A 15,045-nucleotide genomic window follows, 5' to 3' on the forward strand; every position below is an offset into this window, starting at 1 on the left:
GTCTACAAGTTCTTTTTGTTTGCTCACCTCAATGTGAACATTAGTTTCCTACGCCAAGGCCCAACAGTCCCTGTATGAAACCACATTTTAATTCATTAATTCATCCTCACTATATTTGTCATCAAGATTTATGCATTATTCTTTATGAAATCAACAAAATACTGGATTTCTTGATCTGCCCCAAAATGGTGTCTTCTTCCCCGACCTATTTTGTGTTAATTTATCCTGTGGTTTTTGTGTAATCATTGTAACTTACTAACAAACAAATGCAGATCGTTAAAAACAGCTTTAAAATCAATTAAATTACATTATTTTATATTAATGTTATGTTTGAAAGTAAAAATAAATAAATTAAACCAATGTCTTCAAAATCCTTAAAATGGCAAACTTTGATATTGTCACACAAGTTTTCAGAAACATCTTTTCTCCCATTAGTGTGAAGCGATTAGTTTTAGAGAGTTTGACTGTGACCCTCACCTTCTACCTGTCCTAGTGTAATGCTGCTGAAGTAGAACTGACAGTTTATACACTCACTGCAGATAATAGATGTTTGCTCAACCTCTCAACGTGTTCAACGACTTCCTCCCTCACTCAGAACAGTTGATATTGGCATTTTACCAAATTCTAAAACCAACAGTTTCCAACAGGACTGTTCCCGTACTGAAGACACTTGGTTTGATCCGGGGGCAATTTATTAAATTTTCCATATCACGGTTTCATCCGCTTTACCCACGATTCCATCCGAATCGCATTCCACTGTTCCAAAAAAAATCATATTGCTGACATCGAAAATCCTCCCAACAAGAACCTGTATTCTTCCATTTCCAGGTTTCCTCCTCCTATCTTGTCATTCAGGCATTGTAGTGAGCTTAACCCCCCCCCCCCCCTTTCTTTTTCACATCCTTTTCCCTCCTTCCATTTTCTCTCCTTTCTCTGCCCTGTCGGATGTATGTTGTTGACACGGAGGCATCTTGAATAATGGAATCTCTTGTCAGTGGCTTGTATTTTTTTTGCCCGGGCTGTTAGGGCCGTGTATAACAGTAGCCGAGGAAGAGGAAGAGGAAGAGGGGAGGTTATGAGCCACTGATAGTAATGAAGGTTGCCTTTTCATTTTTAATATGGAATGTTTGTGGGCCGAGGCGATGCTCGCCGCTAATCCTACCCCCGAGCCGAGCTAGCTACATGGCTGTGTCAGTGCTGCACACATACACACACACACACCCAGTGACATGCACACAGACAGATAAAAGACACGCACACACACACACACACACACAACACATACATGTGCACACTCTCCTCCAGGCAAGACAGGAAACTATTTGATAAGTCAGGCTGCTTTTCTGCTCCTCGTGAAAATCTAACTCCCGTGTTTGTGTCTTAAGGAAATTCAGCCGCTTCCTGTGGACGCAGATATGGTGTTTGTTCAATATGTGATGGATATGAAAAGCTCATCGAGCGTAGATGCGTCTGTGAACCTGTAACAGGACGGAGCGTAATGGAACAGGTCGGGCGGCCGATTGAGTCAAAGGACATCAGCTTGTGATGAACGTGGGGTCACAGCGGGTCACGTGCCCAGGCCACAGGTCGAACGCCACCGAGCTTCTCAAACCTGGTTCGTCAGGAAAGACCAGAACAATATTTACTCATATTTTCGAATTGACGCACATTTCTTAGGCACCAACATTTAATTAAGCTCTCTTTCTACACAGTGCGCTCACCTTCTGTCCTCATAAGTGTGTAAGTGTGTGTTTCTTTTGGATGTGCAGTTGTTTATTTGTTTGTCTTGTGTGTTTGTTTCCTGTTGGCTCTGACTCCTGTACAGAGATGGGTGGTTTGTTGTGTATGAGAGAGAGAGAGAGCCTTAAAGTATGTTTTGTTTTTTTTCATACCACAAGCTGTGTGTGAGTGTGTGAGAGAGTGAGTGTGTGTGTGTGTGTGAGTGTGTGAGTGTGTGAGAGAGTGTGTGTGATGCTGGCTGGGGTCTAGCGTCTGCGGCGCTGAAGTGTGCTGTGTGTCTAATTGCTTTAATAGCACCTGGTCTCTAATCCCAGGTAATTAGGGCGCTCAAATTAGACAGCTACTTTCAACCGTCACTTGAAAAAGCAGAAAGGGAAGGCCTGGAGGAACACCACTCCACACTGGAACTCTGTAAACACACACACACACACACACACACACACAATTTTAGTGGTACATTCACGCAAACTGTGGCAAAAGCAGGAGAAACAAGTTTAGTCCCATGTGCCTATGTGGGGTGTGTGTAAGGTCAGTGTAGAGAAGTGTATCAATCTTTATCCCTCAGGTCTTTTAAGTCTGAATATCCACATTGTTCTAATATATATATATATTTAGGTAAAGTGGACGTTTCCTCTTCACGTCCCCACAGTGATTGACAGTGTTGTATAATTGCTGTTGACTTCACGACTTTCTATATATATACATTTTTTCTAGTCTACTTTTTTCTTTCAATTGTTTGCCGGCACGCAGGCATTGTTGAGGTCGCCTCAGACGTGTCTGCAGAAGCTGTGTGGAAAGGTTAAGGCCCTCTTTTAAAGATGAGCCGGAAATGTCAAGTGTCCGTCCCTCAGGCTCCCGCTACCGTCTCCCTGTATTTCCCTGTGACTGCCATCGGGGCCCGCATAACTCTCACACACACTCTCCCACACACACACACTGGTACAAAGGTTAGGAGTCGCTGTTAGAGATGGCCTCCAGTCCCTTTCATCTGCTTTGGCCCTTGTGGCATCTCGGCGGGCTCCAGGCTCCCGGTCACAGGTTAAACCACAACAATAGATGAGCAAGAGGATGGAATTGTCCAGGTGCTTACCGACTGCAGCAAACTTCCTCCTGCAGGTCGAGTGCCACGGTTTTGTTTATGGCTTAGTGACCGTACAAACTTTATATTCCAATAAAATGTGTCATCAGCAGCAACACACAGATGATTGAATTCCCCAGGAGAGAAATAAACAAAGTAGAGATTTCAATTATACATCCCTGCAGAACAAGCTGCAGGTTTTCACATGTTCTGCAAAAAGGTGTCAAACCAAAACTCAAATTGTTTCCTCAAATTCAAATGACACATTAGTTCTAAGTCAGGACTCCCGTCACTGTTTCCTTCTCTTGCAGTTGCACAAAGCCACCAACAGAGGGGGTTGGTTGGCCACCACAGGCCTGGTTACTCACACACTCACACAATCAGGTTGCAGTGAGGCGGCCTCCACTGAGTGTGTCTTAACAACTGGGTTAACTGGCTCTGGTGGCCAATACCAGTCGTTTGTAAAACTAACATCTCTTTCATTCACGTCGCTCCTCTTCCAAAGGTTAAGTCAAGTTTTGACTTTATGTAACCGTCTCGTGTTGAGTGAACGTCGCCTGGCTGCTAGAACGTACATCTGTTCAAAGGAATATCCCACAATAAAGTACACAATCAAAACAGAGAGGACATGAAAGATGAACTCGAGGGCCTGAAGTCTGTGTGTGTCTGTGTGTGTGTCTGTGTGCACTGTGCGGTGATATCAGGCCGAATCGAAGCCTATAAAATGTCTTAAACACAGATTGTATCTTTAAAAGTCTTCCTCTCTTAAATATTCATTATTAAATGTCGACTAATTTTGTGTAACAGCATTAAAGCTTTTAAAAAGTCCAATTAAGCTCAATCAAACTTAAACTTTGGTGTCATGTAATTAAGGAAACTGGTCCTGTTAGTCACGCGCTAATGTTATTGTCTTGTACAATAGTAACACACACTCGGGTTTTGAACATATTTCACAGCCTTTTGATCTGGAGCCTTTGATGAATTTAATGAAATCACACTGACATTTTGTTCATTTCTCTCTCTCTCTAAAAATGATCTGAGAGAATTAACCCATATCTGTCGCCGCATAACCAGATTAGTGAGCGGCCAGCTGAATAATCAGAATAGCATTGGTTCTGCCGGCCGTCAGAGGAAGACCAGCGCCTCCGTGCCACCGAGGATTTGAGGGATTTGGAGTGTGGGAGAGAACAGGGCTCCTAATGGCCACGGCTTTCCACCCAGATAACACTTCAAAGGGCGGAGCTAATTAATAATATGTTTACATTATCCACGGTCGTACGAAGGCTTTATGAATGACCCTTCATGACGGTGCGTGTGAGTCCATTGAGTGACAGTGTGGGATGTTGATTGGACGGGTGGATGCCGCTGAGTAAAAAACTACTTTTTGACAAAGACAACGTAAGAAGTAGTGACAATAAAACTTCTTTAAAAATCTCTATTACAAATAAAATTACATTATTCATTCTTAGCGATATCAATGTTTTTATCTTTCATACTTTAAAAACCTACAGGATATGATAGTTGTAATTTATTAAACAGGTATTAGAGCCCGACCGATTTATCAGATATCACATTTCAAAGACACGGTGTTTGCTTAAAAGCACCAATATGAAATATTTATTTTACAGAATACACAACAAAGAAAAGACGCCAGTTTTGTTTATATTTTAGGTAAAAACATTTATTTTATTAATTCAAGTTCTACATGTTTGGTTTTATTTGTATTTTCTTTCAATTTCTCATTGGGTTCATGGTTAAACTGTAAAATATTAAGCTTTAATTACAACTCTTTATCATAAAGGTTTGATAACAGAATCATAGGAGTCGTTGCCAAAGTTATTGCTCGATCTATCGGCTTGAAAATGTTTCCCTAATATCTATAGTCCAAAGATTCATAATGTTTAGGCCCTGATGCACATGGTCATGATGCATCAGTTCATTGATCGTCCTCCTCCCTCTCTCTCTGCCCACAGCCCAGCCCCGTCCCCAGTCCGATCTTGGGAGGGAAGCCGAACGCCAGCCAGTCTCTGTTGGCCTGGTGCCGCGAGGTCACCAAGAACTACCGCGGGGTCAAGATCACCAACTTCACCACCTCATGGAGGAACGGCCTGGCCTTCTGCGCCCTGCTGCACCACTTCAGACCGGACACAATGTAGGAGACACACACACAAACACACAAACACACAACAAGGTCTCTTTTACAATGTAATGGTTTAAATTAGGACCAGCAAGTGAAAGCTGGGTGGCAACCATCATGGAAGACGGAGGATTTAAAGGTCTCTGCAAGATCAAGGGCACGTCTGGTGTGTTTACATTAGATTAATACTCATCATTAATCATATGACAGTTCAGCTGTCATCGGTCCTGACGGCGTGTTTGATCAAGATGACAGATGTGTCCACACTCACTTTTAAATACAGAGTGCCATGTTTGCCAACAGCACCACTCTCTCCTCCTTGTATGTGTGTGTGATTGTAATTCGGAGTATCTTGTGTGTGTGGTGTGGTGTGGTGTGTGTGTGTGTGTGAGATAGATTCCTTAAATGTTTAGTATTTACTTTATGTAGCCACTTAAAAGTACAGCCGATGGAAAACCTGCAGCTCCATCGTGAGGAGCAGATCACTTATCAACACCCGGCTCTGTGTACGTTTGTGTATGTGTGTGTGTGTTGATGCTTGTGTGCCTTTGCACTCCGGTGACTTATTTTTACATATTTTCCACTCTATTGGTTCTGTTGATTGCACTGCTATGAAATTACATGTTACAGTTCTAATGCCATTACATGTGACGCATATTTAAACACACCTCTTTCTCTCCCTTCTCTCTCTCTCCCTGCCTCTTCCCCACTGTTCCTTCCAGAGACTACAAGTCGCTCAATCCTCAGGATATTAAAGAAAACAACAAAAAGGTAAGAGGCAGCCACCGCTGGGCCCTTCACACCACTTAGCTCCCCCCCCCCCCCCCCATCCACGTCTCCATTCGGCCTTATTTAGAGATCTGCCATTAATCCCTGGATGCAGATTGTATATGTGTTGGTCTGACAGGGGAGGGTGGAAACACAGAGGAAGGAATCACACTCACCTGCTCCACAGCAACAATGTTATATTGACAGTTTCCCTAACACGCGGCCCCCTGCTGTGGTGTGTTGGTGGACGTGTGTGTGTCCAGAGCACGACACAGTCACCTGGCAGAGGAGAGATGGTATCTGAGCTCGGCACCCTGCTGGGAGCTTACTAAACTGCTGTGTGTGTATAATAACAATATATTTATCTTGTGTTGATTATGTTTGTTTATGTGTAAAAGCGTCTGCAGGAGGAGGTCTGCACGTGTTTGTGTGTCCGAGTATCATTTCTCTGGTTTCATGCTTCTGCCGTCCTCACTTTATTTAGAGCCGAAGAAATCTCAACCCATACATGTGCCCACATCCCGAAACCTCCACTGAATAACCCATTCTCTTCATGAGGCCAACGTGCACACACCTATATTCTTCCTTGCCCTATGTTATCATATCTACACATTCACAGGTCGAGGCGCACACTCCTTCCCTCTGGCTCTTTGTGGGCTCATTCACTTTTTTCCATACACACACACACACATGGACAGTGCTATTTCCCCCACTTTTACTCTGTTGCTACACAATCATCCGCACACAGACACACAGGCGCCCGGTCCCCTCTCTGGCCCTGAGGGCTACACAGAACGATATGCGTCGGGTTCCTCCAGCTTGATTTCCTCTTCTCATACACACTCTGGCTCGGTGATAACCTCTGGTGGCCCTGTTAGGCATGAATGCTACCCTGTTGACAATAACCACAGTGGAGGAAAAGGGAGCGACCCAATCCCATATCTGCTAACTGCCCGTCTCCCCCCTCCAGGTGCTCGAGTAGCCCTGAAGAAATTGGTTAGATATAAGTAAAATGGGAATATGCCGTAGAAGGTGATAGCCGGTGAACAGCCGCAGCACTGAACCCGGTGTGCCGCGACTCGCTTCCATGTCCAGACCCGGCGTCGATGTACGTTTGACCAAGCGAGCGCTTCCTCTGCAGTGAACTGTGAAACCATCTCCAGTCAGAATCAGGATGAAGAAGTTTGATGCAGACTGTTTTCATTAACAGACATCACACAGAGAAACCATGAACACTGGAAGGTGATTTCACTCCTGTCCATCCGGATTACATAAATTACTACAGACTGGATTTCCACGTGTCGGTGACAGATCCACGGTTTTTAAAGACTTTCTTTGACATTACTAGTAAAAGAAAGTTCTACTACATTACATCTTAATGGGAAATAACAGTTATGGGTGATTATATTGCTTAGTGTGTGGAATTTAGTGCAGATTGACTGAATTTAAAAGGACTATCGGGAGTCGAGCTCCTCTGAGTTCTATTCTAGTTTGAGATGTGTTTGGTATATTTCCCGTCGTGCCACATATCTGTAAATGAATGATACGTGAGGTTGTGGGTGATTGTGAAAGCTGAGCAAAGGGAAAGAGGCATCATGCATGGTGTGGTGTCATGTAGCACCCTGAAGGTGTTGAACAAGACGAGGGTGTCCGTGGTGCTGCCTGCAAATAACCAGAGGAACCACTCGCACCAGGCTCAGGTGAGGATCACACAGAGAAAACACAAGAGAACGAGGAGTTAGTTTGAGGAATGAACGACCGGGAGGTTCAGAGCTGCTTCATGAAGAGTCATATGGACGCACAGAATTTATTGAATGGACGGCAGAAATGGAAATGTATAGAAACGACAAGCATCTCTGCTTTTCATGGCTCGTTGATAGACATGCCCCCCCCCCCCCTCCTCCTCCTTTCACAGTCTATCTGTGAGGAGTGATTGCAATGAGCCCAGACTGTGCTGCTGAATTATGACAGATAAGGACAATCAATATTTGGGGGGGGGGGGGGGGGGGGGGGGGGGTGAGAAAAAAAGAAAAAAGCCAAAGAAGTGAATATTTAGAGCAGATACAACCTTGATCTATTATCAATGGACATGTGTTTGTATGTGTGCCGGCCTTTGGATGTATTCACACTTCATATGTGGCTTTTGAGGAATCTGCATGATGAGAGCTCTGGTGTGTTATGACGGCATATATGTGAGTGTGTGTGTGTCTGTGTGTGTGTGTCTGGGTGTGTAATGAGGCCAAGGAGAAGTCATTTGTCATGCCATCTGATAGTGTAGCACCAAGCACCAGGCTAAAGCACCCTGAGCACAGCCGCGAGGGGCCGGGCTGAGGGGAGGGGTGTAGATGATTGACAACGATAGATAGCTGTCAGTCACAGAGAGGGAGTGCGGGGGGGGGGGGAGCAGGGAGCCGCGGCCCTGGGCAGGCAACCGTGACATTTAGTTCAGACCCAAAAAGCTTTGTCATTTATCAAATACAGTATACAAGATTCATACTGGACAGAAGGATGATCACTGATCCATGGGAAATACTGAAGATGGAGTTTATTGATGAGCTTCTTTCAGATGTTATTGACCAAGGATCAGGGTAATTGTGGAAATCTTTATCTTGTGTAATAATATTTCTTGATAAGAATACATTTCATTATATTGGATATGTTTCTAAAATCACACACGAGCTGCTTAAGCTGCTGATATTCAAGTCAAGTTTTCAGAATTTTTCCTGCTCTAAGATTTCCAAAGCAGAATGTATACATCCTGCTTCCTGCTGCTCCACCCAGACTCCTCCCCTTTGCCTGATTGTTTCAAGAAACGTTCCTGTTGTGCTGGTCATACGTGAAACTCCAGAAAATGTTAGTTTCCAATTTAATGGAGTTCAGCGATTCAATTAATTGCCAAAAGCCCTTTTTGCTTCTTTTTTTTTTCCCACTGAGAAGAAAGTGTTTCTCCATTTTTGAAAATGAAAGTTCATATTTTTTGAGCCACTTTCAAATTATGCTTTCAGTCCGAGCCATCGGGCTGCGACGGGGAAGTCACAACATTTTGAGAGCCGACTCACACATTGTTGTGTTCTCTGTTGTTACCTGGGATTTGCCGTCAGTGAGGATGCACCGGGGCCGTCACACTAACACAAGAGCTGTAGGAGAAGATATAGAAAGAATAAAACATGACACTGAGGTCAAAAAGACTGTAGCACATGTCAAGACTAACGTCGGCCCTGAAACAAAACCCCGCTCGAGAGTCTCCCTCCCCCCCCCACCCCCCTCATACAGCTCTCACTTTCTCCCACTCGCTCTTTTCTCTCTCTCTCATTCTTTCATTCTGTCCCCATTGAGCAGCGGAGTTGTCGCTCTCTTTCACAGCCTACTCAGGGTGAGAGGGGAACAATGCAAGCACACTTTGGTCCCCTGAATACGTGTTAGAAACCCAATCAGGCCCTCTTATTCCCCGTATTCTTTCTCTTTCTTTTCTGTCTTTCTTTTCCCTCTCACACTCCTTTTCTGCCATGCAATGGAGAGAGAGAGGGGGGAGGGGAGGGGGGGCTGGCTGTAAAGGCAAACTCGTCTCCGCTCTCTTTTCTTTTTTCTCCGCCGTCACCTCTTTCTTCCTGCCTTGTCTTTGCAAGTACAAACACACACGTACACCTCGTTTCCCTGAGCGAGTATAGATGTTCCCCCCCCCCCCCATTGTTACCGGCTCCATCCGGAGAAAGGGACAAAGCGGCGAGAGCGGAAAAAGATTTCTCTCAACAAAAGACAACATAATTGATTGTAAATGGAGAAATATTACACAGTTAAAAGCACTTCCTCCTTATTCTCCATTTCCACCCTCTGCGTTCTCAGGTTCCCGGCTCTCTGTCTCAGTTGATGAAGTAAGATTAACTACATCTGGATGGTCATTGGTTCATTGTCCTGAGCTGTGGCTGAACTCCTGGTTCCCTCGCTACATAATGATCACTCAGCGCTGTATTAGGTGATAAATTGAGATTTCAAACCCTTCAGACTGACTGATTTATATATTATTCATGACGTATGACTTTACACCACCACTTAATAGTAATCCTGCTGTAATCACCTCACAGCTTAATTGAAAAAGAACTGGGAAAACATTTAACTCTTTACATTTACAAGTTGAATGGAACTTGGTAAAGTTCATACCTAGGGCAAACAGTCCCTTTATGAAACCACCACAAAACAAACCTATTGTCTGGACCCATGCTAGAATTCAAGGTGTTCTTTCTTGGCCCATCCTTCCAAAAGGTTTCATGGAAATCCGAGTGAAAGCATAACCTCCTTAACAGAGGGTAATTAACTGATATCCTTGTATTTAAAAAAATCACATCTTCCTTCTTTCTAGACCGATTTTCAATCTGTTTTTGAGTTTGTCCACTCGGAAAAATGATAAAACACATTTTCCCCTCTGACAGCACATAATACGAGCTTAGTCGTTTGTAGCAGAACTCGTCGCTTTAAGTTCAGTCACTCAATTAAAATGGCGGAAAGAGAAATATAGCCCACGAGAGACCATCACTTGAGACAGTAGCTTTACTAGAAAGCTCCCACATCTAATGGATGAATGCAAAGCAGGGACTTAATGAAAAATCATAGATCCTCAATAGACCCCGTCCCTGGATAAATAACAACATATGAAGGGGGGGGGGAGCAGGAGCACGCTCTTCAAAACAATCCGTGGATAAATAAAAGTTGAAAAACATGGAGGGGTGTTTGGAAGTCAGCGAGGGAGACGGAGAGAAAGAGGACGAGAGTGATGGACTGGAGATATCTGCAGAGGCAGTGAAACAAACCAGCACCGCAACAGGTTGGGATTTGATCAACACTATCAAGCAGGCCAGATACAAGCTGTGATACCAGGGAGAGATGGGTTTGTGTGTGTGTGTGTGTGTGTGTGTCTGTGTGTGTGTGCGGTGTTAATCTATTTATTTACCTGTCATTGGCTGCGATAATAGTTTTCATCCCTTCCCTCTCTGTCTCTCTCAGTCTATCTGGTGATGGGGGATTGGGTTTCGTGTGTCGCTTGATAATCAAACCTGTATTTTCTCATCAAACTCTAATCAGACCAATTACACGCGTGATGGAGAGCGTGGGCAGGTTGATGCGGGGGGGCGATAAGCACACACGCACACACACTTTGGGATTAGAGCTCTGTCTTGGGGTATCTGCGTCTCTTATCGGGGACAACCATCCCTGACATGACCTGTCAGCAGTCATGCCAAAGGTGTCTCGCACACAGACACACACGTGAACCCCTACACTGGTGGATCGTCCGTGCAACACAACACAACACCGAGCACCAAACACAACCAGAGACCAGACTACTGCCCCCCCACATCCATCCTGTGTTCCTCTCTCAATGCAGCATATTCAGAATTCCGTTACTTTGCTTTATTCGATGAATCTTTAATTGTGTCACCTTTTGTGTCTTGATTTTTTGTGTACGCAGGCGTATGATGTGTTTGCGAACCTGGGCATCTCCCGCCTCCTGGAGCCGTCTGACATGGTGCTGCTGGCTATCCCCGACAAGCTGACGGTGATGACCTACCTGTACCAGATCCGCGCCCACTTCTCCGGCGAGGAGCTCAACGTGGTGCAGATCGAGGCCAACAGCAACCGCAGCACGTACAAAGTGGGCGACTTCGAGACCGACACCAACGCCTCCATAGGTCAGGACAAGTTTTATGCCGAACTCAGCGAAGTGCAGCCGCGCCCGGCGTCCTCTGAGCCGCCGGGGGCTGCTGGTGCTGCTACCTCCGAGTCCAACGGCACTAAAGCTCCAGAGGAGGAAGCACCGGAGCCGGGTTGGAAGGCTGGTGTAGCAGCTGTGTCGGCCAGCTTGTCGACAGCAGGGCATCTGGAGTCGTCACCTCCTGTCCCATCACCACGCACAGTATTACCCACCGCAGCCACGGGCTCCACCCACGCCTCGCCGCCCGGCTCCGAGGACCGGGGGCAGCTGCTCAAAGCGAACACTTTAGACATTAGTGAGCTCCCGCAGAGGGTGGAGAGAGAGATGGAGAAGGAGCGACAGCAGAAGGAGGTGGGAGAGGAGAGACAGGAGGGGGGTACTGAACCGGCGTCTCCGACCAGGAGAGGGGTCCCCTCCTCACCCCCCCACCAGAAACTGGGCTTCTCCTACAACAGGGACGCAGACCTCATCAAGAAGAAGAGGGCGAGCCTGCGTCACTCTGAGTCCGAGCCCGCCTCAGACACCTGCCCCCCCGCCGTCAACCACACAGACACGCCTCCCAAACAGGTAAACACCCCAAGCAGTAACAACTCTCTGATCAGTCAAGATGCAGAAGCACATTGAAAATACGAGGATGTCGTCCTCAAATCAAATTATGCCTCTAATAAAGATTGACAAAGGAAATATAGAAAATATCAAAAAATATGCTGAACTATATGATAAAATACATTTTCCACCTGTGGGAAACAATATACTGAAGCTGTGACCTTATATCTATCTTAAAAAGAAGTTGTTGATTTCCAGTGTTTTGAATATTCACAAACAAGTCCTTCAAAGATTTGTAAGAAATGAATCAAACTAACTCACGTGTAATAATCTTCCTGCACCTTAAACAACCTCTGTGATGTCGACTCATCCTAAGTCAAGAATTAAGATTCCAGCAGCGTCTTCCTGTGAACACCAGCCTGTCTCCTAAATGGATTGTTCAGGTTTTTTATCCACCCGGGCTCTGATTGAAACTTCCACAGTTACATCAGTCATAAGACAGAGGCCTCGGTGAACACTCATTCCCTCCCGGCGCTCGCTAAGCTTCAAATCCCGACCTCGCTGACGCCGCTGCGGAGATGACCGACCGAACGTTTCCCGTTCTGCATTAGATGTTGTCGTCACCTGTCGCTTTGCCGAGACCCAGACGCATCGGGGCCGGGCCGTTAACCTGTGGCGACTATAGACGGCAGCCGGGAGAACCCCCTGCTTTGACATTTCATTATATTTTTCATTATATTTCTCATCCCTTCAGTTGATGGCAGCTGGCGCCGTGCTCGCTCAGGCGTGGCGACGAGCACACACCTCGTCTCTCACACGCTCCTGTGTGCACACACTCAGAGACAAACACACACTCAGAGACAAACACACACTGCATCGCATCGCCGCTGTGTTGGTGAACCGCAGATTACAGCTTCCTGTTTACAAGTCAAAAGGTCACGGGGCAGGCGGGGGCCCGCGGGGGGGGGGGGTTATGACAGCTATGACACCCTGTTTTGATCTGCTCTTATCTAGTTAGCGGGAGGCCTCCTCGGCTGCACCCAGGCCCGATTTGACTTGTTGAAAGGATAAACATGTTTTAGTCTTATTAACAGCGTGACTGTAATATTCCTCGGTCTAATCCAAATGTAAAAGCCCTGTTTGCACTTCTTTATATCACAGCCAGGATTAACCTGCAGATAAAACCCTAAGCTAGGTTTTATTTATTATTTTTCTTGCTTTCTCGTCTAAGCCGTCACTCTCCACACCACCGGGCCCAGCTAGTGAACTGGGCCTTAACGGATGACTGTAGGCTCTGTATATATCCTCCTACTGAAAGGGAAAAATTCCAATATATATCAATTTGTGATATGTCAATTGTTTAGGCATCACAGAGTCAGTTTAAATGTGAAGAATCTTCCATAAAAGCAACGTTATCGAGAGGAACCTTTGACATTTGCCTGAATACCTGTAGATAATGTGTTTTCTGTTTTTAAAGGAGCCAACGCCTGCAGCTGTGTCAAGTCCTCCGGCTGAGAAGGTCAGTTCATTCTTTAAGATTCTGTAACGTTAACAATATGTATTATATCCTCTAAAAGAAAGTTTACAACAACTTATAGAGCTCGTCGATGTCAGTTTTAAAGGAAGTGAACTCCAGCAGGGTTTTATCTGATCATGTTTTATTTTTTATTTTCCTCACAGAAGGTTCTGTCTCGTCAAGAGGAGCTGAAGGAGAGAGCCCGCCTCCTCCTGGAACAGGCCCGCCGAGACGCTGCCATGAAGACCGGCAACAAGAACGCTCCCAGCTCCGCCCTGACGGCTCCGACCAGGACCACGACTGTCTGCGATGTAAGTCAAAGTAGTGTGCGTGTGCGTGTGTGTGTTGGTGTGTGTGTGTGTGTGTGTGTGTGTGTGTGTGTGTGTGTGTGTGTGTGTGTGAATTCATTTCTTTGGTGTTCTTTAGAATGATACCCTCTGTTTTGAAACACTACAAACAGATCAGGTTGATTTTGTGCCCAGTGTGGATCAGCCTGGCTCCTGAGGACGGGGCAGGTCTCTCTCTCCTTCCCCCCCCCCCTACTTTCAGCCTCTTGTCTCCATGCACTGGAGTGAGCAGCATCACCTGTGTGTTGCAGGAACACCTCCTACAGTGGCCATCATCCCTCTTCAACCCCCTCGTGTCACTTCCACAGCTCTGTATTTGCTGCTCGCTCCACGTGCAGCATTCTGGAAAAGCCTCGTCCAACCTGTCTCATCCTCTGTGGGTCCACTGTGGTAAAGCCGTCATGAGAAGGCTTTGAGAGCGAGAGACTTTTTCTTATTAACTCCTGCTGTGAGACTCTCTTATGGACGGCAACCCGAACGTGTCAGTGAGAGAAACTAAAACGTGGACGGACTCCTCCAGCCTCTCCCTCTTCTCTCCTTCAACACTTTCCATCCTCTCTCTCTCTCTCTCTCTTTGGTCATCTCGACTCTGCACAGTTTTTAACGACATCCCGACAGAATGTGCTGCTCCCTCACTTTCCCCTGGAACACTAAGTAAATGTTGTACACAAACACCTGTCAGCAAAAGTACATTCGTGGTAAAGGAAGTGGGAGCGAGAATCACTGTAGCGGAGCAAACTAGACTAGAGAAGACGCGAGTGAAATTGCCAGCTCTGAACCCAGCACGCTCCACTGAACATAATATACTGGGTGTTGGAAGGGGGGGGCAGGCACGCTGATGGACCAGCAGTTACTCTGGGAAAGAGGCCTGGTCAAATCCTCACTGACGTTTTCCAAATGTCTCAGAGAAAGGAAAAGAGGGGGTTAGAGGAAAATCTGTCTTTTGAGAATTGTGACGACGAGGGATTTTAGGGTAAAATGAAATAAATACCTTTTGGTAATGAAATATCTAAAAGGCAGCAGCCGCCTGCGCCTGCGTCTGCTGCCTGGATCCTTAAAGAGAAATATGCCCTTGAATTAGATGCTTTTCACTATGTGTGTGTGTGTTTGTTGTTTGTGTTTGTGCACGCCTGCAAATGTGTGTTCACGCCACAGCAATAACCATTCCACCATAATCTAAGGAAATAAATGAGGAGCTTCCAAGGACTG

General features: G+C 45.8%; 2 protein-coding genes across 5 annotated transcripts in view; both read left to right on the top strand.

Moving 5' to 3' along the window:
* The window catches only part of ehbp1 (EH domain binding protein 1), a gene marked incomplete at its 3' end in the record, with an annotated part of 94,636 nt that overhangs the window by 57,387 nt on the left and 22,204 nt on the right, over nucleotides 1–15,045 (top strand). For all 4 annotated transcript variants that reach the window (XM_053436451.1, XM_053436452.1, XM_053436453.1 and 1 more), the window contains 5 exon segments: nucleotides 4,792–4,970; nucleotides 5,678–5,726; nucleotides 11,185–11,994; nucleotides 13,451–13,492; nucleotides 13,654–13,800. In XM_053436451.1, coding sequence (XP_053292426.1) covers nucleotides 4,792–4,970; nucleotides 5,678–5,726; nucleotides 11,185–11,994; nucleotides 13,451–13,492; nucleotides 13,654–13,800 — 1,227 coding nt within the window.
* The window catches only part of LOC128453522 (malate dehydrogenase, cytoplasmic), a 116,992-nt gene that overhangs the window by 15,676 nt on the left and 86,271 nt on the right, over nucleotides 1–15,045 (top strand). The window lies entirely within an intron of this gene.

Source organism: Pleuronectes platessa, chromosome 12 (assembly GCF_947347685.1).
Source record: "Pleuronectes platessa chromosome 12, fPlePla1.1, whole genome shotgun sequence".
In the NCBI taxonomy this organism is placed as follows: domain Eukaryota; kingdom Metazoa; phylum Chordata; class Actinopteri; order Pleuronectiformes; family Pleuronectidae; genus Pleuronectes; species Pleuronectes platessa.